The sequence below is a fragment of the Tiliqua scincoides genome, chromosome 8 (genome assembly GCF_035046505.1).
Source record: "Tiliqua scincoides isolate rTilSci1 chromosome 8, rTilSci1.hap2, whole genome shotgun sequence".
In the NCBI taxonomy this organism is placed as follows: Eukaryota; Metazoa; Chordata; class Lepidosauria; order Squamata; family Scincidae; genus Tiliqua; species Tiliqua scincoides.
Window position 1 is genome coordinate 44380893 of NC_089828.1, and position 27213 is coordinate 44408105.

Genomic DNA, 27213 nt, shown 5'->3' on the forward strand with positions numbered 1-27213 from the left:
GGAACAATTGCACCCTCAATTAGCTTTAGAAGCCATTAGCCATTCTATAAAAGCAAATTCTCTTTAAAATGCTCAGTGTAAACCTACTTAAGGCAGAGACATCTTATCCAAAAATTAACAGCTACCTGCCAGTGTGAGGGTACACCCCTAGCATCAGCTATCTGTCAATAAAGGAGCTCCCTGGACATGAGAACTCAGGAGCAAGAGGGGGCTATTGCTCCAGCCTCAGCCACCAGCAAATTTTCCTCTTAAGATTTCTTGCCTAGTAAAATTCAGCCTGGAGCCCAACTGGGTAACTATACTGTTTTTCTCTCTAGCTCGCTGTACTTCTTGTATTTTTAGGCTGAAAGCCTGAGGGCAGGGCCCCCACTGCACTGAATTCTTGTGCATTCTAATTGATGGAAACTGCGACAGAGCTAACTTGTGTCTGAAAAGCAAGATAAGAAAAATCAAGCAAACCGAAGAGTGCATTGTTGGACCGTCAGCAATAGCTAGTCAAGTCTTGCAATAGCTATCTGGTCAAGCACTTGAATGCCTCCCCCTGCTGCTACCCAATCCTCTGCCAGGACAGCTGGATACTGTAGGGAAAAGAGCTACATAATAAAATAGGCACTCACTCTAAATTCATATTTGTGGCCAATGCTCTGTTTTTCTCCCTCCATTTTCTGCCTTATTTTTGCCCACTTACAACCCACCCCCTATGCTGCTGGTCCTTCTTCATGGCTGGGGTAGCCAAATCTAAAGTGGCTTGGTAAAGGGATGAAATGCCTAGGTAGGTTCCATTCCAATTGGAGAACTTTGACAAACTGGTGTTGGGAAATTATTTTTTCTCTAAAAGGGGGAGGGAGTAGCTGTTTCAGAGAAAAATATTAAAGTGCACAGCTTTGTTTTATCAAACAGGCCCTGGACCAGGTACAGATTAGTATAATGCAGGGAAGCCAACTTCCTCAAAAGAGAAGACTAGCAGCCCAATCCTAACCTGTGCTGAAACAGGCAGGCCAGCTGGCCTGTGCTATATTCAGCACAGGTTGGAGGTGGACCAGTCATTACTTGGTAGGGTGACACAGTCACCTCAATGGGGCTACTTGAATCTGCGCAAACTAAATTGCTGCCACAGATCTGAGCAGTCCAGTTTAAGGCTAGACTGCTTGGGAGGAGGGGGGTTTATGATCTCACCTAAGTGCTTAGAGGCTGATCCCTCCCCCATATTACCCTTCCCAGGTCAGTGCTTCTCTTCCCCCCCCCCCACGCCCCAGTCACTGGATCTGGTAGGAGCACACTGGCACACATCCTTCTGCCAGCACTGCCTGCTCCCCAGTCATGCCTTACAGCATATTTGTGACAGTCCCAGGCTGGCATAAGGGACTTATGACACAGCATAACCTTATGATTGTGCTCTAGGAGAAACAGCTTCCAGTACAGAGCTTAGATTTATGATGAGTTCTCAAAGTATACCAAAACTATCTTTTCTTTGTGAGAAAAGCAGAATGCAAATCAAATACACCACAATAAAGAAATTAGCCCTAATGTGCAAATGTGCTGAATGCATGCAAGTGGTTGTAGTCTGTGCATTTGAAGAAACAGGAAATACCCATGTTCAGGAAGGAATCCTGGCTTTTACCCCATTTTGCAGCTCCTGAAACAGTTGCAGACCTGTAAACTTAGCAGAGTTCACATGCCAGCATCTCCTGTGAAGACCCCTGGGTCCCTTTCTAGGCATCCTTTGGCTGCAACAGGCCACGTGTCATATCCAAGGTACACTTGCAAAGTCCAACCATTTTCATTCTAGTAATAACTATTTTTCTCAGTAGTGCATGTTTTAGTGTCACATTCTGGAATATATAGCATGCTAAACACATGAACATGTTTTCCCTGAGCAAGTGATTAGTTTTAGAATGATGACTTCCAGAATCAATGCAAAAATGAAGGCCAATATCACTGATCACATACTGACAGTGTGTTGTAAATGATGTGGATTGTGCCCAATGAAAAGAGGATCTTGGCATACCTTTTCTGTGCTTCAGGACACTTTCTGATCCTCCAAGGAACAAATCTTGATCTATTACTACATCTGTTTCACAATCATAGCATGTCTTTACATAAAACCAATTAACACTGCTTTCCCAAGCAAAAGGTTGCTTCGCTCAGATACCATTTTTACTGTTGATTCATTCTTTTTTGCCTTTTGGGTCCAGCACAAAGCAGCTGCACTGTTGCACTGAAAAAATGCAAGTAGGGACATTTTTGCAGCACAAACATAAAACACCTAGAAGTTCACAAAAAGGTTTCACATTTGTCCTGATAACTTCCGCAGGGTACAAGGGTACTAAAAACGTTTCATGAAGTTAGTGGAAATTTAGATCAATTTCTGACTTTGTTTAATATACCAAGTATTTTAAAATTGTGTATTTAGGATTTCGAGCTTGCCAAAATCATGAGTCTTTGTTCCCAAGTAGTACTGAAGACCAAAGTTTGAGGCCTTGGTTTCATTAGCTATCCCACTTTTTCAGGTGAACTTGATATTTATACATATCAGGGAGGCCAGGGAGGCCTCCTCACCAGGGAGGCCAACAAATACTGTTTGCACATTTTGGGAGTACATAGTGGAAAATGTATAAATGTTTCAGGCCTTTAACATACGTATGTAGTAATCATATTTCCTTGAATTCTGTCTTCAGTTGCCTCTCATCTTCCACCTTAACATGTCGTACAGCAATGGAACCAATACACTCAACATAGAAAATTCAGCTTAGTTTATTACATGTAAAATGAAGTGTAGCAACAGTACAACCCTTAACACACAGCTGCCCTCTGCAGAAACCAGACTGATGCGGACTGCCGTTACATACACATTACAACAGTGGTTGAAGTTAAAAAAGATACAGTCCCAAAGCATGCTTAGAATCAAAGTACAAAATCCAGTATAAGAGGCATCTAGTGGTATTGGCAGCCTGGCACCTTCTCCTTTAGTCCTATTAGACTGAGAATAATGTGACTGAAGTAAAATCAGCACACAAGTGGAATAGCAGTAATATACTGAAATAAGTTAGTGACAAAACTTCCATGGGAGGGGAGTATTTACAGTGGCTTTTTAAAAAAAAAACTCAAAGGACTAGAATTTTGCACAAGAACATGATGAGAACTGTAGGAAGGCAGAACACATATTCCAGGAGCCATGACAAACCTACATTCTTCTCACAGCACACTGACCTCTATGGTCTTTGCCTCTTGTGATGTCACTTCCAGCTTCTGCAAAACTTCCAGGTCCTGCAACTGTTTCTATAGGGCAACTGTCTGTCCCCTTCTGCAGGCAGAGGAACAGAGAGTTGCCCTAGAAACAAAGCCACAGAACCAGGAAGAGATTTTCAGCTATTTACAACCATTGTGCTCCAATCTCCGGTAGACCTTTCACAGCTCACCAATTTTAAAAAATTGCTGTGCTAAGGGGTAGCCTTGGGAACAGAATGCAATGGAAGAGATGCATTTCCCCTCCTTTCCCATCATAATGCGTTCTCTTTGTAAGCAATTTCAGTAGCATGGTTTATCCACCTCAAGTGGGACTGATAGGTTCAAATTAGGCACAAACTGGGAATTTGTTTAGGCCTTCCTCAAATCATGATTTATGTATTTAAAAAATTCAGAAGATTTTTGCTGAATGAAGATGACCAACGGACCCCTCCGATTTAAGGTTTTGTGACCAATTGGTTCTCCCTGACTCACTACCAGAACGGCTTCATCACTCCTTTATGGCCTGTGGCATTTCAAAGGCAGGCCAGCCAGCCCTGGAGAGCTGCAATTGACTCACAGATATACTGTAGCCCAGACTTCCAGCACAGGGACATCTTGACCAAGTTGCTTTTAATGTCCAATGTTTTAGAGTAATTTCACACAAAAGGGGTTTTGGCACAAGACAATGGTGTGCTTGGGATTTGCTTTTTGGTTTAAATCAATGCAAGGGAAGATTCAATAGCAGGACATGTGGGCATCTCTCTCCAGCAGAAAGCCCCCAAACCTTATTTGGCAATTTCAACCTGTGCTTTTGAGCTAGAATGGGGAAGACAGATCTTGCGGATATATTAAAAAAGGTTATTTACAATAATGCCACCTTATTTTTAAAAAACTTGAAATGTGGTCATTACCTTCTACAAAAACAGGGTTAAGAGCTTTTGGTGTCTCAGCTACACAGAGTTTCCTCACAGATATATTTAATATGCGAGGAAGCTCCAACGTAACCTGGGAATCCGATCCCCTGCCCGCCTCCATAATATATGAGCTTTCAAAAACAGAGAGAATTGAGTGAAGAGAATCCAGCAGTATGCTCTCTGGCACAAGCTGGGTTCTGTTCTTCTCAGCAGGGCTTGTAAATGAGAAGCTCAAGGTGGATTGTACTTGGGGCTTAGTTCTTAAGCCAGCATTTCCCAATAGAGTTCAGGTCATCTTCGGTACCCAAGGGAGTGCCATGGTTTGGTGCTGGCTGTACTTTAGATGGGGTGGATGCAGAGAACCCATGGTCAAACTGCCCCCAGAAAAATCCCTCCACAAAGATGGCAGCAATGCCTGGCAGCATCAATGCCATCCATGTCTAGACAGTGGGCATGCGTCTACAAAGACAGCACAGGTGCACTTCTGCCATCTTTGTTGAGGGGATCTTCCAGCAGTCAGCAGCAGCAGCCCACCACAATGACTGGTCGGTGATCCACAATCTAAGGTCCTCCCACCCCCTTCTAAATTCTCCTTTGCATCCACCCAACAGCACAGTCAGGACATCATCGACTGTTGGACGGCCTTCTGTAGCGATTGCCTGGTCACTAGGAGCCGGACAACTTCCTCGTTCCGCTTGGTCAGCCTCTTCCGAGCCTGGTCATGTGTGACCATCGTCATATCCCACCCATTCACCTGTCACAGGAAAGGGTCGACAAGGACAATTGAGCAGGCTTCTTCATGAGGGTTACAAACTTTATAAGTTAAACTGTAACACAAGAATTTCCTACTGAGTCAAACCAATAGCCACTTAGTCCAAGATTTTGTAGCTAGTAGCAATTCACAAGCAAGAAACAAATGCTACAGTTCTCATTCCTCGTCCCCTCCCACAATATGAGGCATTCAGACGTATACTGCTCCTGTGCATGGAAGTTCCATTTAAGCTAGCACAGCTAACATTTGCCAACCCATCCTGAATGTGATATGGTTTAAAAAAAACAAAAAACAAAGAAGCCATCTTAGCTAGCAATATATCACTATGTATTTGTGTAAGTAAACACAAGTGCTCAGATGGTCTCTTGCAAGGCTTAGGAACCTCAGGCTACACCCAAACTTTGGAGCAGGGAGGAGATGATTACACCATCCCTTCCCTAGTTCAAAGAATGCTTAGGGTTTGCTTTGATGTTGCAACTCCAGGGCTCTTCAAAAACCTGCAAATGCAGCACCAAAACAAACACTCCAAGCCTTCAGCTTGGCTCTGCTTTCCAGGCATTCCAGGTGTCTGGTAGATGCAAGAGCCAAAGAATCACCAGTTTTCATCTCTGAGTCGAAGAGAAAGCAAAGGAGCTTCTCAGAAGTCCTACTCAGTGCAATGGGACCATGAGCACCACTGAACACAGTATTTCACAGAAGGGGGCAGGTCATGGCTAAACAGGCCAGCTAACATTCATAGACTCCTGAATTTGGGGTTTGTATTAGAGGAAGAAAATTCCACTCCTGCCCACACAACAGCATTAGAAAACATGCATAGTTTTAATAAGCTGCTATGTAGCACCGAAACTTTTTGCCTTTCTTTATGGGGAAAGTCCCTGAACCTCTGAATTGGTGAGATGAAGCAATTTAAAAGTTAATACAGCCAAGCCACTGGTTTTCTGTACTATACAGTGGTTCTCAAACCTTTTAGCCCAGGACCCATTTTTTAGAATGATAATCTGTCAGGACCACTGGCAGTGATGTCATGGCTGGAAGTGACATCATTAAGGAGGAAAAAATTTTAACAATCCTAGGTTGCAAGCCTATGCACACTTACCCAGGGGTAAGCACCATTGACTATCATTGTTAAAGGATATACATTGAAGCCCATTGTATAAAACTGTTTCTCAACCAGTGGTACAGGTCACTGGTGTCACCACAGGGGTGCGGGCCGCACCTGGTGACGTGCCGGAGGTGTGTGTGTGTGACATGCCCTTGGGGGTGACACGCTAACTTTGCGGCTTTAGGAGCTACCACATCATGCCATACACAGTTGGATGCGGAATGGCCAGTGGAGTGCAGTGCAAAGAATGGAATTGAAATCGCTCCTTTCGTTCAAAAGTTATGGCAAAAAGCCGGAAGGAAAAAATGGAGCCCTATGGAAAATGAGCCGTATTGCGCGTTTACTCGCAAGTAGGCGTACCTGCCATAGTCCATTGGAAAGGGCAGGCTGAGAGGACTCCAAGACACCAGAATGGTCCCAATCCAATCAATGCAGCCTCCCAAAAACACCCGAGAAGGTCCCATACCTCCCAGCTGCGAGTCTGAGCCAGAAGCAAAGCCATGTGGCCGCGCTTACTCATGAGTTTCTGACTCATGTCAGAAAGGGCAGCTGAGAGCACTCCAAGGATGTCAGAATGGTCCTGATCCAATGAATGCAGCCCCCAAACACACAAAAGGGAGAAGGAGGTCCCTCCCTCCCAGCTGCAGTCTATTGAGCCCTATGGAAAGCAAGCAGCCTCACATTGTGTTTACTCATGAGTAGGCAGACTTGGCTGCTGGTCAGGCCAGGCCAAGGGGAATGTGAGGACACCAGAATGGTCCCAATCCCATGGAGCTGGAGATGCTCCAGAAGGCAGCCTCTCCCCCCCCCCCACTAAAAAGGACAAAAAAGAAGCTTCAGCTGGTAAGGGGAAAGTTTTCTATTTTGCACTTGTGAAGCCAGGAGGGTCTTTATCTTGATGTGCTTGAAAGAGATGGACTTTAAACTGGGCACTGGGGAGAGCTGGAAATCTCACTGATTCTTTTTTTTTTGGGGGGGGGGGTGATGGAAGGCAGGCTAAAGAGTAAGCTCCATTGACCACTATGAGACTTACTTCTGAGTAGACATGCATAGACTTGAGCTCACAGGCTACAATCCTACCCATACTTTCCTGAGTGTAAGCCCCACTGACCACTATGGGACTTACTTCAGAGTAGATTCACTTGGTGGAACAGGACTTGCTCTCCCTTACATAATTATTTCTTTTATTTTAATTTAATTATTTCTATTTATTTATTTTAATTTGCTTGATGATGTCACTTCTGGCCATGACATCACTTCCAATGAGTCCGGGACAGATTGTCATTCTAAAAAGTGGGTCCCAGTGCTAAAAGTTTGAGAACTGCTGCAATAAGTTGTTAGTAAGTTGACATGGGGGTGGGAGGTGTGTGTGTGTGTGTGTTTACAAGTTTTCAAAATCACTAAAATCAGAATTTGGAAGAATAATACCAACATGTTATATATCAATCAATGCGTAATTTCATGCAGAATGCAATGAAACAAACCACATTGAAATATCTGTGCTCTAACAAAAGGTACAGCCAAAAAACCAGTGGGGGCAGGGCAATGGTACATCACCATGCCCACCACCTGGGGCGCTGCCCCGCCCACTGCCCTCTCACACCAGGTGACACGAATCCTAGTGACACCACTGGTACAGGTACCACCAGAAGTACTTGAGGTGGTGTCTGGCAGTACTCTCAGGACCCCTGCTGCCTGGCAACAAAACCAGGTATGTGACACAAACAGTGGTAGGAGTTTCCAAAGCATCCTTTTCTGTGCTCAAAAATGTCCTCCCATCCACCCTGATCCTCTTACTGGTGTTTGTCGCATTGCATCTGGTCTCCCAACCCAGAAGTAACTGGCAATTATGCTATTGCCAGTTACATCTGGTGGTACTTCGAATAGTTGAACCATCTGAAGTGGTACAGCAGAGGACAAACGTTGAGAGACACTGGTTTAAGCCATTTCTGCCCAATGTTGCATATATGTAACAGGGACCAAAAGTGTACACCTGCGGGTCAGGCAAAAATGGGTTAAAATCACGGCTAAAAAAGAACCACAGAACTAACAAATTCCCTGATCCAAGAACACAGCCACTCCAGCGCTAAACCTACTTACAAAGCAAGTTGCACTGAACTCAGTGGGACTTACCTCCAAAACAGGTCCAGACTGCAGGAATCAGTTGTACTGGCTATGCTTATTTGATGGAACTAATAAAGGTTTCCCAATGACAAAACAATGCAGACTATTTTGTTGTGTTTCCCCCTTTCTAGTCCACTTTCATTCAGGATTTGAAAAAAGGTATATTTCAGGTACAGCAAAATGCAGGTGTGAGAAAAAGTCAGGCAATAAGAGATGTTCTATTGGTTCACAGCCCCCTCCCCATTGTGTGTCAATCTACCCAGATGCTCACTGGAACATGCAACATCTACCTGCATGATTTTGTCTCCAACCTGAAGCCCTGCAACTTCAGCTGGGCCACCTTCTGTCACCCTGGTTACATAAATGCCCTGGGAAGAAAAAGAGAGGGAACACAATATTTATTAATCTCTCCTGTAAGAACATACAAGATGCATTAACCCAAGCTTGCAGTCATCCACCCACTCAGGGAGAGCAGTTCACCAGTCCTGCTGTTCAAACCATCATTTTATAAGCAGAAAGGTACAGATGGACTGCTGCTATAAGCCTTTTGTCAGAAGGTCTTTGGAACACCTTTGATACCATGTGCAACACAGCCTGGCCAAGTTCCCAACTCTTTCAAACCAAGGGAGGGTCTTGCAGTTGCAGACTGCTATTTTCAAAGGGAACAGGGATTACAACAAAAAGATGATACACAAGCAAATGAAGCACTTGGGCCCAATTCAACTTCAGGAAGGAACTCCCAACTGGAGACAAGCAGGCTGAATCCCACCAAAGTCACTTTTGCCATCTTCAGGCTTAGACAGCAGGTGCTGACCTTGTCGGTTTTGTCCTCCGAGAAGGGATTCTGAGTGGGGTCCTGGTCGATGCCACCTCCAATGCTGAAGCCCAGAATCAGGTTCTCCCCTTGGCGGAGTTTGTGAATTTCAACTCTTTGCTGAAAGTTGGGGGGAGGAAGGACAACCAAGAGTGAGAACTCTGTTGCTAGCTCCGTGACCTCATACAGCTCCCAATCCATCCATTCTGGCACTGGACTTTGCAGAATTCTCATCAGCAATTTTGTATAATTAGGATCTTGAGCTGAAAGCCATATCAAGCCCATAGTTACACCAATGGCCACACTCCACCTGGTTAAGAGAATGAGCAAAGGTCTCCAGAATTGAAAGAGGGAGTATCACACTGAATTTGTCATATTAAAGAATTATCTGTACTTCCTAGAGCTGGAACCTGTCCATGATCCCAGGCTGACCAGAACCACTTGCTATCCTGCTCTCCCCATACACAAGAAACCCAAGAAAAAATATTCTCCCTACAAAAGTACACAGTCGTGCTAAGGGAGCATCACATTTGAGCTTGAACTCCCCAAGAAATTGGGGGAGGTGAGGATGAAGCTGCTTCTGATAGTGATAGGTTGAGCTGCCCTTGTGTCACAGAGGGGCAGTGTAGATGGGAGAGTCTCTAGCTGACCTTAGCTGAACTACTTTGACCCAAGAGATGGGCAGATATGCCTGAGAGGGGGGGCTGAGAGAAGGCTAGGAAAGAAGAGTCAGCAGTACCGAAGAGGAATGAAGGAGAAGACAAACCTGAGAGTCCAGGCAGACAGGTGAAAGAGTACCAATCTGAAATACAGGCATACCCCCATATTCATGGGGGTTCCATTCCAGTCCCGTCCCGTCCCCCATGCAGGGCCTCTGAGAGAAATTTTATCAGGAGGTACAAAGTTTCTTTTGGGCCCCTTCACAAAGGGGGAGGGGTGAACGAGCCAGAGATGGTGGTCAGGGTGAGCAGAGTGGAAGCAGAGAGAAAAAGGGTGGGGGAGGGTGTAGACAGTTGGAAAAATCTTTGGAGCCCAGGTCTACTCACCCGTGTGGCGTTACCAGCTAGATTCAGTAATATGGAAAACAAAACATACTCCTTAGAAATACTTAGAAGTATTTCTAAAATCTTTTAAATACAGAAAACCAAGCATAAAAGTAGCATCATTGTATTGAGGCTCACTCTAGAATGGAAAGTATCCTATGCATCCCAAAATGTACTTCTGCAGTAGCCGCAGCTGTGTTGCTGAGCTTCTATACACTCCATCATGGTTAGTGGATACACAAGCCAAAGAGCTCCTGTAGCAGGCTAGTTTTATAAGGATTTGACAGTGTATTAAAGAGTGTCATGAATGCATTCCTTGGCCTGGTGCATATGGCTTGCGGCAATAGCTGCACACCCACAGTAGTGCCCCCAGCATCCCATGCAGGCAGCAACTCACAGTGAGATAGTGAAATGTAAGATCCCAGGAGATTTTTGGGCCCCCTTTTTGACCCTGGGCACAAATTACCCCCTTTACCCCCCTCTCATGGGCCCTGTCCCCAGGGACATGAGGGCTCTCTATATGAACAGCAATATACCATGTTCCCCCACACACACACACCCATTACCTTCATTGTTCTTTAGTACCAATGGAAGCAAGTATGTTTCTTAACATAACTTCCTTGCTTGATATGATAGGAACATGATATGCAGATAGGCAGCCTTCACTCGAGAGGGAGGAGACTAAGATCATTAAAAGGAAACAGGAGGCTCTGGCTGTGTCCCTCTAGCATGCAGGCTGCCTCCCCACATGTCATGTTCCTCAGTTAAGCAAGAAAGTGCTCTGTTAACATGCTTGCTTCCACTGGCACTAAAGAAAAATGAAGGTAATGGGCATGGGGCAACTTGGAGAACCAGATCCATGGATACTGGATCTTGAGCTATGGGAGGAGAATGCCTGTAGCCCATCAAATCTCTGGCTACAGGATGCTAATCAAGTCATTTCTGCCTAGTACAGAACCTGGTTTTCATTCTCTTGCTAAAAGACCATCTTCCCTGTTAGGAGGCCCAATTAGAAATGAGGACGAAGTGTAGGATTATGCTTATGTAAACAAGCCCCTTTTCCAGCCAGCCCTCCCCCCCTTTAAAAATTGGCTGCTGAAGTTTGTTATGAGCTCATTGGAAAAAGCAGCCCACTTGCATGGAGCAGAGATAAAAGGAAGAGACAAGTGGGAGGACAGCCAAACAAGGCTGAGGATAGCAGCAAAACTCCCAACAGCCTGACTGGTTGCCTGGGGTACTGAAAGTGACTGAAAGGTTAGAGATAACAATTGGCAGCCATCACCATACAATCACATGGCATTCTTATCGCACACGTATGTTAATGCCATTAGAAATTGCATCTTGGGTCCCATTGCAGTTGGCAAACTTAATGCCTCTTCTGAGAAAAGCAGAAGAGCCTTTCTCTTCTATAAGAAAGGCGCAGTCACAGAAAGCATTCCACCTCTAGTAGAGGAACCTCAGATTCTGTAAGAGGAAGAGTCAGGCAAACTCTGAAGCTGTGGGGAGATGCAACACAACTCCTCCCCCCAAATCCTGACCTTGACAACCGGAAACAAGCCAGCCTAACCCATGCACAGTGTGCTTCCCAGGAATATATTCTTGGGTTCATGCTAACCTGCTTCAAACTCAGAAAGACAATAATGCCCTTAGTTACATCTTGGGCAAGCAGCAAGGTTGAAACCAGCTTGGGGTGTGTGTGTCACCAGCAATACATAGTAAGAACTAATGCTATAATCTCTAATGGCTCAAGGTCCAAGATATTAAGCTTTCCCTTGCACTAACTGTCCATAGCTACACAGGTATTGCTAATTGTTAATAAGCCACCACTTCTGTGATACTGTAGTCTACAAAGGTCTTTCACTAGTTTCACAATAGCTGCCTATCAGACAGGCTATTGAAGGGACTACATCTCTTACAATACAATCCTATGTATATCTACTCAGCAGTAAGTTCTGTTGTGTTCAGTGAGACTTACTCCCAGGAAAGTGTATAGGATTGCATCCTTCATCTAAAAGCATCCTCTCCCACTGCACTCCAACAATCTGAGGTTTAGGGGTTCAAGCACCCACAAACCTTTAAAAAAAATCACCACTGATGTTTAAGAACCAGGACAGAAAAACCAAGATCTGTCTTTTTTTAGCATTCAGTTGAAGATGAACTCATTAATGCACCAGGACGAGGCATGAGTCACTCCTTGCCAACCATGACTGGCTGTGTGCAAGAGGCAAAGCAAGTTATGGGTAGGGCTGCCCAGAAGGTTTGTTCTCTTCTGGAACAGACAAGCAGTTACACTTACTCATTCCCAGGATTGCAAGAGACATTTTTCACTCCTCCAAGCTATTTGCTGACCCAGCCCTGAATCACCAGCTACTCCCAAAGAGGACCTATAGATTTGTTTCAAACAGTTCTGATGCTGGGAGGGGCAGAGAGCAGAGAATAAACCCATTGATTCATGGAGGTAAGGGCGGGGCACCAGGACAAGTAAGAAAAGATAAAACAACAATATAGCTTACGTGGAACCAAGTCATAAAGACAAGAAGCAGAGATCAACACAGGCATCAGGTAAAGGAACAAAAATATTCCTAAAGAGGTTGATAAGTAGGGAGGAGATTCCTTCCTCAAGAGGTCAAAGGAAACAAGTGGCAACCCCAAAGAATGCAAGAACATGTAGAGGAAGAGGTCCCCGTCCCTAGTGAGGAAGGCACAAACAAGCATGCAGTTAAAATGCAAAAGAAAAAAGATAAATTAATTGCAGGACCAATAGAGCAGAAAAAAATTGCACATCTCAGCAAAAATGGGGAGAGAGATTAATACTGTACTTCCAAACTGGAATGGGAAGAGTTTATCCCCTGGGGGGTGAAGGGAAAGACAACATTCCCCATTCCCTCAAAATGGGAACTATGACTTATTTCCTCTTTCCTATTCATAAGGTCAGATCTGAAAAGTTAATGATCACATTACTGTACTGCATTATCTTCCCTAGGTTATCTCACCACCATCTTCCTCCCTTTTCTCTGTAGGGTCTCCTGTGCACCCACTTTCTAGGTTATAAGCTTCTTGGGACGCTGCAGTACAACAGCCAAGAGACCAAACTGCAAATCGAGACTTCCCAATTTGATCCTTGCTTCTGCCATGTCCCCACTAGGCAGCCTCCCTCTCAGCCTATATAGGGAAAATAATGCCTACCTTGCAGGGCTGGCATAGGGATTACAAAAAAGCAATACATGCATATCCTTTTTAGCACTCAGAAAGCACTGAACCTTATTATCCTTAGCCCATCTCTCATTCTTTAAGAGAAACACTATCTACAGGGACAGCAGCATGACCATGAGCAAAATGTATTTATTTAAAGCAGTGATTCCTGATCTTTTTAGCACCTGGATCACTTTTTAAAATGAAACTATCAGGACTCACCTAGGTTTACAAGATGTTAAAAAATCTAGAAAGTAATTTGATTTATTTAAACATAATAACCAGGAAAAAGACCCTCCAACATTTATCTCCCTATTTTTACACATGCTTGCAAACTACAGGAGCTCTTTCAGGGAAATTAGCAGTTACTGTATCTGATCTTTGAAAAGGCTCAGGGCAGCCATTTTCAACCACTGTGCCATGGCACACTGGTGAGCCATGAATGGTCTGCAGGTGTGCTGTGGGAAGCTTTGGGGGGGGTCATTGGGGGACATGAGCCCCCCCACCAACAGCATGGTGGCCCTTGTCAATTGTCAAAAAAACTGATGGAGCACCTTGACAATTTTAGTACCTTGTGAGACAAAAAAGGTTGAAAATCACTGCCACAGGGCTTGAGGCAGTTAGTTATCTGATCCTTCCATCACCTGTGTTTTCATTGGAGGCTCTGCTCAGCTACTATGGGACCACCAAAAATCAGGTCACGACCCACCGGTGGGTCCCAGCTTGGGAACCACTGATTTAAAGGTTAGACAATACTACAAGCACTGAAGTTTGGTAACAAAGGCTTTTGACAACCCTCCACCCCCACCCCAGACATTTTCCATCCTTCCCTAAGCAAGGGTTGGGGGGAAGAAGGAGAAACCCCAAAAAACACCCCCCAGAAATGAAGGGGCAAAAGGAGACTCCAGGCAGGGAGGGGGATGGGGAACAAAAGGGTGTGTGTGTGTGCCAGGCAGGGAGGAGGGTGGGGGGGACACAAGGGCGTGTGTGTGTGTGTGTGCCAGGCAGGGAGGAGGGTGGGGGGACACAAGGGCGTGTGTGTGTGTGTGCCAGGCAGGGAGGAGGGTGGGGGGACACAAGGGGTGTGTGTGTGTGTGCCAGGCAGGGAGGAGGGTGGGGGGACACAAGGGGGCGTGTGTGTGTGTGTGCCAGGCAGGGAGGAGGGTGGGGAGACACAAGGGGGCGTGTGTGTGTGTGTGCCAGGCAGGGAGGAGGGTGGGGAGACACAAGGGGGCGTGTGTGTGTGTGTGTGTGTGTGTGCCAGGCGGTGGAGAGACACAAGGGGGCGTGTGTGTGTGTGTGTGCCAGGCAGGGAGGAGGGTGGGGGGGACACAAGGGGTGGGTGTGTGTGCCAGGCAGGGAGGAGGGTGGGGGGGACACAAGGGGTGGGTGTGTGTGTGCCAGGCAGGGAGGAGGGTGGGGGGGACACAAGGGGTGGGTGTGTGTGTGCCAGGCAGGGAGGAGGGTGGGGGGGACACAAGGGGTGGGTGTGTGTGTGCCAGGCAGGGAGGAGGGTGGGGGGGACACAAGGGGTGGGTGTGTGTGTGCCAGGCAGGGAGGAGGGTGGGGGGACACAAGGGGTGGGTGTGTGTGTGCCAGGCAGGGAGGAGGGTGGGGGGACACAAGGGGTGTGTGTGTGTGTGCCAGGCAGGGGGGGCACAAGGGGGAGTGTGTGTGCCAGGCAGGGAGGAGGGTGGGGGGACACAAGGGGTGTGTGTCAGGCAGGGGGGACACAAGGGGGAGTGTGTGTGCCAGGCAGGGAGGAGGGTGGGGGGACACAAGGGGTGTGTGTGTGCCAGGCAGGGAGGAGGGTGGGGGGACACAAGGGGTGTGTGTGTGTGTGCCAGGCAGGGGGGGCACAAGGGGGAGTGTGTGTGCCAGGCAGGGAGGAGGGTGGGGGGACACAAGGTGTGTGTGTGTGTGTGTGTGCCAGGCAGGGGGGGCACAAGGGGGAGTTTGTGTGTCAGGCAGGGAGGAGGGTGGGGGACACACAAGGGTGTATGTCTTGGCTCCAACTTCCTTGACTCCAAAGCAAAGGCAGGAACAGGTTCTCCCCCTACCGGGCTCCAGGCTTCCCCCACAAAGAAGACACTTGAAACCCTCCAAACTGAGGAAGGGGAGAGCCTGGGGTGGGGGGAGCGCTGGAGGCGCAGCGAACTGGGAAGCCCCCCTTCCACCAGCAGCCGCAGCCTCCCCCATCCCCCGACTCACCACCACGGCCGTCACGGGCTGTCCCGGGATGTAAGACATGCCTCCTGCTCGCCGCCACCGCTTCTCCCTCGTCCTTCTCCCTCAGACGGAACAAAAGGCGAAGGCTGCCGCCCGGCCACACCCCCTTCCCCACCGGTCTTCGGGATACGTCACGTCGCGGCCGTTACTCCAGCGAGGCCACGCCCACATCCCTCCACACACCGGGGGGAACGCCCACTTCCCCTGCCAGTCATTCCGGGGGGCAGCTTGGCGCAGAATTTGAACCCGGGACCAGTTTCATTTGAGGAGCTGCTCCTCAAGTAAAGCTTGCCCCCCACCCGGCCCCCCACCCCCAGGTGCAAGTAAAGCTTGCCCCCCAGCTGGCCCCTACCCTTTGGTGTTTCAAGATATTTTCCAGGAATTAAAATAAATTGCTTTTCCAGTTAGAAATAACGCTGTGGCTGCATCTGCTGACATTATATCACCTACCTGTTGCATGTTTAAAGCAATTATAATTTATAATTAAAATGCAGCCTTGGAATAAAGACACATAACATCACAACTTGCTATTTTACTCAATCAATTTTGGGGGAAATATACCACAAAAAAGAACCCTCCCCCAACACACAAGCCTACTGTCCCTTCTGCTACAACAGGCAACCCATGTGGTTGTAAGGGTCTCCAACTTCCAGATACTAACCAATCTAGATCTGAATGGACCCAAAAATCCTCCAGCATCAGTTACAGAAGGGTAATTTATTTCCATATAATAACTTAAAGCACATAGTATTAAGAAGGTACAAAATAATAACAAGCCATACAAACAAGAAGAGGTTAATTTTCACCTAAGAGGTCTTTCTGTCCAATGCATTCTAAGTTAGAATTAATAAGAAAATCAGCAGAACCCAAGAAACCCCAACTTCTTCCTTACTATCTGGGGGATGTTTTATAAGTAACATAACTCACTCTTCCTTCCTTCCTTCCTTCCTTCCTTCCCAGGTAGCCTCACAGATGCTTTTAAGTTCCCAATTATAGGCTCAATCACCCCAGGGCAAGAGAGAAGAAATCTCCCAGTGAAATAGCCCTCATTCTTTCTTTTCCATGACATCCCTCACAACACATCTACTTAGGCTGCAATCCTAACCACACTTTCTTGAGAGTAAGCCACATTGAACAAAATAGGACTTACTTCTGAGTAGACTTGGTCAGGATTGTGCCCTTAGGCTGCAATCCTATCCATGCTTTCCTGGGAGTAAGCCCCAATGACTGTAATGAGACTTAGGGCCCAATCTTATCCAATTTTCCAGTGCCAGTGCAGTTGTGCCAATGGGGAGTACACTGCATCCTATGGGGGGGGCAGTCACAGAGGCCTCCTGAAGGTATGGGGGCGTTTGTTCCCTTATCTCGGGGCTGCATTGCAGCTGCACCGGTGCTGGAAAGTTGGATAGTGTTGGACCCTTAGTTTTGAGTAGGCAGGCATAGGATTGTGTTGTCAGGCTACAGTCCTATCCACACTTTCCTTGGAGTAAACTCCATTGACTATAATGGAACTTACTTCTTAGTAGACACACATAGGGTGGGGCTATTAGGCTGCAATCCTATCCACACTTTCCTGGGAGTTAGCCCCATCACTATAATGGAACTTACTTCTGAGTAGACATGCATAGCATTGGGCTCTCAGGCTACAATCCCACCCACTTTCCTGGGAGTAAGCCCCATCACTACAATGGGACTTACTCCTGAGTAGGCATGCATAGGCTTGTGCCCTTATTCCACGCTGTTGCCACTGATACTGAGGATTCAGAGGTTGGCCCAATCACAGTTTTCAATCTATTCCTGGAATTCAACCTGCGCTTGTCACTCTATGCTTTTCTCCTCTCTAGATCCTCCCCCTGGAGCTTTCGACCATAGAAGAAGGAAAGGACCAGAGCATGATTCGCCATTAAAGAAGGCAGGCATAGAGGTAGAGAAATGGTAGAGTCACACAACACAGGGTGAGCTTCCGAGTCAACCACACTGAGGGCCTTTGAGCACCACTGGCTGAAGAAAAGAGCACGTTTTCCCCAGCCCACAAGGCTGACGTTCGGAGGTGAGCCCATCCACAGACGCCTTTTTGATTTCAACCCGCACCTTCCTCCTTCTGCACTCCTGAAGAATAAAATGGCGCCCAGAGAGAGACGACCTTGAGCATCCCTCTAGCTTTTTCTTGTCTCTATGGGGAGCGGCCTCAGTGGGAGTGACGTCACGCCCCCTCCCCGCGACCTTTCTGTTTCAAGATGGCGGCGGCGAGGTACTTCCGGTGAGGCTGGTGAAGGCGCAAGTGTGGTCCTTGGGGCTCCCCTGAGAGGCGAAGGTAAGGGGGGAAGAGCCCGGTCTGGGGGGAGGGAGCTTCCTCGTCGTCCTCGGCCCTAGAACTTCCTTGGCGTGGTCCTGCTTCTTCAAAGAGAGCAGGAAATGGGGGGGGGCTCGTGACGTCATCGCGAGGAGGTCTGACGTCATGCCAGTGGAAGGAAGGGCAGGGGGTGTCGCTGGATTCGAAGGAGAAGATGGTGGCTGCTTCCCTTCTCCCTCCTCTTTGTCCCTTCACAACCTTTTTATGTGTTTATAGCAACTCTCAATGTTTTTAGTGCAGTGTTTCTCACTGCACGTATTATGCACAGTGTTTCTCAAAGGGTGGGTCAGGACCCACTAGGTGGGTCTTGAGCCAATTTCAGATGGATCCCCATTCATTTCAATATAAACCAATGGTTCTCAAACTTTTAGCACCGGGACGCACTTTTTAGAATGAGGACCCACCAGAAGTGATGACATGACCCAAAGTGACATCATCAAGCAGGAAAAATGTTAACAACTAAGCATGCCAAAGGCTGCAGTCCTACCCACACTTACCCTGGAGTAAGTTCCATTTACTATCGTTGTTAAAAGCATACGCACAGTAGCCTGATAAAAGTACAGATGTGTAACATTTCCCCAAATGCAGTCACATGCAATGGTAGCATTAAGTTTAATATATTAAAAAATAAAATATTGTAATGAATGGGGACTCACCTGAAATTGGCTCAAGACCCACCTAGTGGGTCCTGACCCACCCTTTGAGAAACACTGTTGGACAATGCTGCCATAATACGTGACTGCATTTGGGGGAATTTGACAGAGCTGTACTTTTAACAGGCTACTATGTATATGCTTTTAACAATGTTAGTAAATGGGACTTACTCCTGGATAAAGGTGGGTAGGATTGTAGCCTAAGATTGCTAAAACTCTTCCTATTATGATTGCTTTATTTTATTGTTTTCTGTTTGTTCTGGATGTCTGTTTGTTGTGTATTTCCTTTATCTATGCCAATAAAGGTCTTATGTATGTAAAACTCTTCCTGCTAAAAGATGTCACTTCCAGTCATGACTTCGCTTCCTGTGGATCCTGACAGGTATTCATTCTAAAAAGTGGGTCCCAGTGCTGAAAGTTTGAGAACCACTGTCTTCATGGTTTTAGTATTTGGAAGGAGAAAAATGTACATTGTGTGGTGAAATATGCACTCAGTGGTTCAGAAACATATAATTTAAACACAATTGCTAGTCAAAGGTTAATCATTATGTTGGTGTCGTGGCTAAAAGACTGAGCTGTGAATCAGGCTCTCTCCATTTTGAATCTTGTCTATGCCATGAATTCTCACAAGGTAACTTTAAAGCCATTTCTGCCCAATGTTGCAAAAACAACAGGGATCAAATGTGTAAACCTGTGGGCTGGGCAGAAATGGTTTAAGTGAGTTGTTCCCATTCAGCCTCAGCTTCATGGCCATAAAGTGGGGATGATGATGATAATTACAGCATTATTATAAGGATTGTGCAAGATGATACAAGTGAAGCAGTTTGCACACTCCTACAGCAAAGTTTATAAAGCACTTCCATGCAGTAGCATAGCTAGAAGGGGTGCAAAGCATTACATTTTATAGGGAGTTCCCCTGTGGCATGCAAGCAACCCCTCTCCTTCAGAGCCATTCTGGGCGATGGGTGCAAAACAGGTGAATGCCTCTCAGTGGTGTAACTAGAAGGGGTGCAACTAGAGGGAGTGCAAAGCACTAAGTTCGCAGGCGTCTGATTGCACTGTGCAAACAGCCCCTCCCCTTCGCAGCTATCCTGGGTGGTGGGAGCGAAACAGAGGCAAATGCCTCTCAGTGGTGTCACTAGATGGGGTGCAAGCACTAAGTTTTGCAGGCATCTGAATGTGCCTGAATTTTGCATTTTGTCTGTATTTTGCTTCCTCTGCCTGGAATGGCTCCAAAGGGGAGGGGTCACTTGCATGCTAAGGGGAGGCTCCCTGCAAAACTTAGTGCTTTGGACCCCCTCTAGCTACACTGCTGCTTTATACCTGTGCTAAATGTTGTTGTTGTTGTTGTTAATGTATATCGTACAAGGTACTGAATGTATTTTCAAGTTTCCTTACTATTCACATCTTTTGACTTGAATTTACTTTGACTTGGACAATTTTGATTTGGTCAGATTGCATGAGGTGACGCATGACATTACGAAAGAGATGTCACATCCGCATGCTGACCCAGTAAAATAAAAATGCATACTGCAAACTGAAACCAGTGTATCCAGAATTCCACAGAGGTCAGATCATGAACTAAAAAAGAAGACCCTTGTCATGTCTTAAAGCAGCCTAGTCAATATCTGCTCACAAATATCTTTCCCCAGATCTGCTCACAAAATTTCTTGGTTCCCTTCTAGTGGGCACTTTCCCTTGTTTTTGGAAACAGTAGTGGTAGAACTTCTTCCTTCCTTCCTTTTTTTTCTTTACTATGCCTTTTCAGATGTCATCAGTGGCAACTTCTAGCAGCAGTTCAAGCTCTGATAGCGTGCCTGGCAATGTGACTGGCTGGGGCAAGGCACTGGTCTTTTTCAAAATACGTTTATTGCCACCTCTCTGCTGTTAAGCTGCAACTTAGGCAGCACTTGAAAAGCTAAAAACTTTCCTAGCAGCTAGTTTCTGCTGGTTGTGTTATTTTTCTTTAGAATGAACCAGAAAATTGAGATGACTACAGCTACCACTGCCCACAAAAATAATTTTAAAAATAATGCTTTGCTTGAGTCTTTTGCTTGGATATAACAACAGGTATATAAATTCAAGATTGACAGTGTTGACCAGACAAGTGATTAAAGGTAGGCCTGCCTTCAAGACCGAAAGAGGCATGGCATCAAATACGTTTGTGGACATGAAGATATGTGTTCCCAGGAAAGAAACCTGAATAGTTGAATCTTCCCTATTTTCATCTTACAGGAGTGTTGGAAGGTCACGCCTGGAACTAGAATTAAAGCCATGGCTGCAGTGGTGGCCAAGCGAGAAGGCCCCCAGTTTATCAGTGAGGCCGCTGTGCGAGGGAATGCAGCCATTTTGGATTACTGCCGGACGTCAGTGTCTGCTCTCTCAGGAGCGACTGCAGGCATTCTCGGCCTGACTGGCCTGCACGGGTTCATCTTCTACTTCCTGGCCTCTGTCCTGCTCTCAGTGCTTTTGGTGTTAAAAGCTGGACGACGATGGAACAAGTACTTTAAATCTCGAAGACCCCTTTTTACTGGGGGGCTCATTGGGGGGCTCTTCACATACGTCCTCTTCTGGACTTTCCTGTATGGCATGGTGCATGTTTACTAGGAGGAGGAGGAGGAGAATGAGTAGTCAGAACGGTTCTGAAAGAGTGGGAGGACTTTTGCCAAATCAATCACCTAATCTCTTAGGCCAGATTCCTGGGGTTGTTGGTCCATTGCTTGCACTGTTAACACTGTCCATAACTTATGTCAGAAAACACACCTGTAGAATCTTGCTAATTAAACAAAATGTGAAAAACCTGGAATCCTTAAAACAGTGTCTGGTGAGCAAATTCTGTAACCCACAGAGTATATTCTTCCATCCGCCGCCACCGCTTTTGTTCCTCTGTCTCCTTGTCCTTTCTTTTCACAGTGATGCTAGATAAAGAAACTATTGTAGTGGTTTCACCCAGGTCCTTTAAGGCTTTGATGACACATAGCATGCCAAATACTACTTAGGAAAATGCTGCATGGGTATTGTGTGCCCAAATAGGTACACATATACAGTACTTTCTCCTTAACTCTGAAATGTAGATCAGGATATCTGTTCCCATGTTAAAGATGAGGTCTGAGTTCAAACAGTGGAAATCATGGCTTATTTAGCTAAGCTATGGCTTCATGTTCTGTCTGAACCAGAGCCTCCATAAAAACCATGGTTTGTTTGGGGGCAGAAAACCAAGATCTGCAACCACATTTTGCACTAAATTTGGTCTACCGTTATATCTGAATTCACAGTCCATTAACAAACTGCAGTTAGGGCCATTGTTTGTCTCAAGAGGGCTGCTATACTATGAAAACAGGAGCAGCTTTTACAGAAGCATCCTTGCAGTTATGTTGTACATCCCACTGAGTTCAATTAGACTTGCTTCCTAAGAAACACATGCAGCATTTCAGCTTTTGTGAGTTGAGGTGTAATATGAATAAAGAACCTGTTGTCTCTCAGTTAATTTCCTTAACCAGCACTCTGATAACTTTAATGTTTTCAGATTTTTGACATAGACATTTCAAAGACCGTGGTGTTTCTGTCCTCAGGCCAGAAGTACCATTGTGTGCCCTCACAATTGTTTCTTTTGGTGAAGTTCACAGAGGCGGTCACTCTCATGGCCCTCTTTCAGGGGTGGAGGATAAACAAACAGAGAGGGTTGTTGCCTTCTTTGTTGGCTTCCGAGCAGTGTGTCAGCTGGCAGATGGAAGGATGCCAGACTAGATGGACCCACCTTGATCTCATCCTGTAAGTCTTCTATTATATTTCCAATCTGGGCTAATCACAGAAGGGGAATATCAGAAGAATGCTGTTGTATTATGTTGAAAACTCCATTTTGGGCAAGTAGATATTGTGCTCTTACAGCCCTAGGCTCTACTATTCATTTTGGGCCATCTATGTCCATCTTTTTTCCTCCTTACTTTGAAAGAACAAAGTGTTTTAAAGACTAACATATATTTCAGCATAAGCTGTCTGATGAAGTGAACTACCTGTAATCCTTAAAGCTTATGGTGAAATGAATTTGTTAGTCTTCATAGTATCATAACTAGTGTTTTGGCTGCTACAGACTAGCACCAAGGGGATGTCCTAATTTTAAGGCACTGGTACAGTAATAGTATTTCTTAATTTATTGGTTCTGATTATTAGAAAGTTTGTGAATCGTTTTCTGCAGCTAGCAGGTGTTACCGTCACAGCACCACCATGTTCTTGGTTATTGCTATTTGAACTTGGGGCAACATGTGGAGAGGATGGCTTTCTCAATTTAGTCTACTCTCAGGCACCTCAGCCCAGGCACTGCATATATGGATCTCTGGATCGGAGTAGTAACCCAACATGGGCTTCTCTGACATGTGCACCACCTAAAACCACACACACACCAATGTTATTAAAACAAACTGCAGCTCTTCCTACATTCCTCAGTCAGGGTTGGATGTGCGTGTGTGCAGTCACAAATCTAACTTGGGCTGGGAGAATCCACTGTCTGGGGCATTGAACCAACTCAAATCTTGGTGGATGAGTAGAAGTTTCTGTCTGCCCAAAACCCTATTGCTCCCTAAAACTTGATGCCTCCCCAAAATCCTCCTCTAGGAGTCCCAAATTGAGTACAATTCCCATAAATTGTCAAGAGGGTCCTATTACTGTAGCATTATATTGCTACTTTTGGCCAGAGAAGTGGACTCTTCAGGAGTTGAGACTGCCAACAGGGACTCAGCAACTCATGAGAAGATATGAACATTGCCTTTAGGAGCTTGTCATGCGCCCAATCCTATGCAATCGGGAAGAGTTGCTGCCACCACCACCCCCTCGCCCTGACCTGCCTTTCTCCCTTCCAAACTCCTTCCTTATCAGGACTGTGCTGTTCATGCCTAAACTCTTGCTGTCCTTCATCTAATTAGGAAGTCCCTGTTTGAATCCTAGGAACTCACCAATTGGTCTTAGGCAAGCCACCCCCTTCTCAGCCTTCTCCATCTGCAGTATGGAGAGAATACTACTTACCTTATAGAGTTGCAGGAAAGACTATCCAGATAAAACATGTAAAGCACTTTGTACACAAGAAAGCACTATTCACAGTACTAAGCATTATTCATCTCACAGTCTGGATTTGTCACCGGATTCGCCAACTGCCAGCAGTTGCCATGGCACCAATGGTTGTCTCATGACTCAGTACTTCTTTACAATTTGCATTTTTTGCCTTTCCTTCCTCTTACTGCTCAGGGCAGCACGCAAGCTTCTCTCCTCCCACCCACTTTATTTTTTCCATACAACAACCCTTTAGGGTGGGTTAGACTGAGAGAAAGCAAGCGACTGATGCAGGATCAGCCAGAGAACTGTATGAGAGGGTAGGGATTTTGAACTCTGCTGGGCCTAGTCTAGTACTGTGACCACAACACCACATTGTCATAGTACATACAGTATGTGTTTTCTCAGCCTTTTCAAGAATGTCGACATTGCAACAAAAATTGTTTCCATTAGATCCGGTTTGACTTTGATGCCAAGAGGGAATTCCTTCAAACATAAGCTTGCAAAAACAGGGAGAACCGACACTCACTAAACACGTGCACACACACAAGGAACATTTCAGACAACTTCATTATTTCACAGTAATCTGTATTCAAGTTATACGAATCTGGGGTGCACACAAGCACCTGATTTGGCTTGGATTGCTATTACAAATGCTGTGGTCCTTCACACTGGCAATACGGACACGCAAACCATTTGTAAAGACACAATATAGGAAAACACCAAAGTCCTTTCTGTGCACTATTTCCATAAAATGCTCTGAGTAGAGGATGTAGGAAGCAGTGCGTAAATGCAAGTCAACATTTTAGATGGTGGCTACTTCAGTGGTTTTTCCCAGAAAACCTAACATTACAACAAATACACAGAACTGAAGGCCACTGAGGGAGAGTCTTGGGTCCTTGATATCTTTCAACCTGCATGCAGAACTTTAGATTCCAGTTAAGCCCAGTAAAGCATATGGGAATGATCATCAGTTGTTTTGCAGATGGTGTACCATCCCCACCTCCCTGCAAAAAAAAAAAAAAAAATCATGGCAGAGAGGACACATGCCTCAGCTCTCCCTCTGAGACTGATCCTGCGATCCTTATACAAAGCACTAGTGCGTCAGTCACTGTAATAACTAAAGTTAAATTTCAATGTGGAAATTTCAATGTGTTCAGTGTTCAATGTGTGAACACTGCCTATGCTCAGAGACACATTTCACTATTGCACGTTGGTACTGAAAATAGGTTTTGAGGTAGGCCTACCTAATTGATTCAGTGTCAAGTAATGTTCCATGTGACTCCAAGTTCCAAAACGTTTTAGGTCACCACCCACGTTAGGTCAGTTTGTCACTTGGATGCACACTTTCTTTTTTCAAGTTTTCAATTAATTAAATTAATTTAATTTTCAAGTTTGATTAATTCAGTCTACAAAACACAAGAACCAAGAGTCTGCCTTCACTTGGGATCTTACAAACTAATCTAACAATATATTGGCCTTAACAGGATCCAGTTTTCCCTGTAATAATTTTAGATGTAAAATCTTATGCTGCATTTTTTTTACAGTCCATCCTATAAATCAATGAACAATTAAATATTGCACATAAGTTAAGGCTGAGTTTTAAATGTTCACATTTTTTCATTAATGTTTCAAGCTATACCTCCCCATCCCCACAAAAAAAAAGCACCTCCCTTTTGCAGTATATGTTTTGGCACTCCTTGCAAAAATATTCAGTTATTCATCTGAACTGCCTTCATTTCAGTGACATCAACAATAGGCCACTTTTTGGTGCTGTCACCACTTCAGACATACCATCATTACATGATCTCTAATTGGATGGGATCCCCATATGACCAATTTGGGAAGCAATAGCAGCCAGGTGTTTTTTAAAAAGGCAAATATTTGGCCCAGACCTATGTTAATGATTTTCTCCTACTTAAAGCATCTTCATTATAATTACAGTACACCTTACATTTTGTTTACATTACGCAAACAAATACTAATACTGATAACTAAGAGGGAAACTATCATTTTAGAAACATTGATTTGTTTGATGCTTATTCACATAATGTTTAATGTTTCTAGCCAGCCTTTTCGATTGATGGATTCTCAAGGTATTTCAATATGAGTTATTTTTTAGAGTTATGTTGTAGCCCGCTGTTTTGCCCATCTTAAATCTTTAGCTTGGCTCATGCATTTTACATATGTATCTTTCATTAATTCAGTGGTATGTACCCTTGAAAAGCTGCCTGTGATTTTTAACAGGAGATCCCACATCTAGTCCACAATTACAATATATACAGTATATACAGATATAAAAGCCACTGTCACACTCTTGAGTGACAAAGAAACAGGATCCAGTTTGGGGATATGCAGATTAAGAGCATTCGTGATTCCTCAGGTCACCAGGACAAGAGCAGGTTTAAACTCCTTCCTGACCAGATCCCTCTTTCCATTCTCCCATATAAATGAATGCCTGCCATTCATTTGTACAGTAGGAGTCAATCATTGCATTTGGGGATATTGTAATGAAAGCAAAGCCTGCCAAGGCTGTTGCTGTTGGAGATTGCACAGAGGTGTGCAGTGTGATTCTGTACAGAAACACTGCCTCTTCCCAGAAGCCTTGCAACATACAAACCCTTTCCCTCCAGGTACTGGCACACCACATGTTGCAATGACAGGCCTGCGCTAGTCCCAAAGCAAAGCCAATGCGTAAACGGTTATCGGCTTCTATTAAACAATATGCAACTTCACCGAAATCAGAGTCCAAAGCTGCTGTCTTAATAAAGACAAAAATAATCAGTAAAGAAAAACAAAGCTCCCAAAGATCTGGAAGTCTACAGTCTCTTAACTCTTCTCAAACAGAAAGCAGAGGTTGCAAAATAACTCAGGAGGTTGAACCGGAACAATGAGTTCAGCAAGTCTTCTCTTGAAATGACCCTGATTGTCTGGTTTGTTTTGTCATGTGTATGACACAGTTCTTTGCGCAATGTCGTACTTGCTCCACCTTTTGAAATGCCTAGTGGCACCACCTACTGATTTGTGAGATTGCCATCATCTCTGCTTCAAATGACCCACATAGTCAGAACTGCTCTGAGGCATCTTTTAACGCCTCTAAGTGAGAACAGATGTCACAATCACACTGGCATTAGCCTTAGGCTGGATGCTGCCAACCAATATTCTCTTTTATGAGGACAGAGGTTTCTAGAAATGCAACAGCCAGGAGTGACACTGATGTCACACCTGTAGGTATGTGTGATAGTCAATGCGCATTTTTCAGTATTTAATTCAAGTGGCTTGCCATCTGTGTAGAAAAGTCACCCAACCTTTAAGGCTGCAATCTTATGCACATTTACCTTGGAGTAAGTCCCATTCAACTCAGTGAGGCTTACCCCTGAATAGACATGCATAAGATTGTGCTGTAGGAGGTACATAAAAAGTCCATCAAACATTTATTTGGAGAGCAAAAGTCCAGTCTCTCCCTGCAGCGATTCAAATATATAGTCAGCACAGGAACTAAACACACCTCGAGTCAGCTGAAGTGTTTCCGGATTAAGACAAGAAAAGTATTTCGCTCCATGTGATGTCAGACCTCCCACAAACAACAAATTGCAAGAGTTCTTTTGGAGTTATTGGCTTAAAACCGGGTTAATCATTGTGCAGGATGAATCTTAGAACAGTTATGTTGTTGGCAAGCTTCAGTCTCGAAAGACTATGGTATTGCGCTCTGAAAGGTGGTTCTGGAACAGTGTCTAGTGTGGCTG

General features: G+C 45.2%; 2 protein-coding genes across 3 annotated transcripts in view; one reads left to right on the forward strand and one right to left on the reverse strand.

Moving 5' to 3' along the window:
- LOC136658350 (tax1-binding protein 3) overlaps positions 1–15538 on the reverse strand; it is a 94874-nt gene extending 79336 nt beyond the window's left edge. The window contains exons 1-4 of one of the 2 annotated variants that reach the window (XM_066634852.1): positions 15401–15526; positions 8955–9074; positions 8431–8508; positions 2739–4896 (exon numbers count right to left, since the gene is read on the reverse strand). In XM_066634852.1, the coding sequence (XP_066490949.1) occupies positions 4759–4896; positions 8431–8508; positions 8955–9074; positions 15401–15439 (375 nt within the window). In that variant the 5' untranslated portion in view covers positions 15440–15526 and the 3' untranslated portion in view covers positions 2739–4758. Of the gene's footprint in view, positions 1–2738; positions 4897–8430; positions 8509–8954; positions 9075–15400 lie in introns of those variants that run through there. The other variant, XM_066634851.1, reaches the window with a different exon arrangement.
- Positions 15539–17646: 2108 nt separating this feature from the next.
- On the forward strand, positions 17647–21239 carry EMC6 (ER membrane protein complex subunit 6). Its single transcript, XM_066636195.1, has 2 exons — positions 17647–17732; positions 20660–21239. Exon 2 carries the CDS (start codon positions 20699–20701, stop codon positions 21029–21031), a length of 333 nt encoding a protein of 110 aa, XP_066492292.1. The 5' UTR covers positions 17647–17732; positions 20660–20698; the 3' UTR covers positions 21032–21239.
- The last annotated feature ends 5974 nt before the right edge of the window (positions 21240–27213 follow it).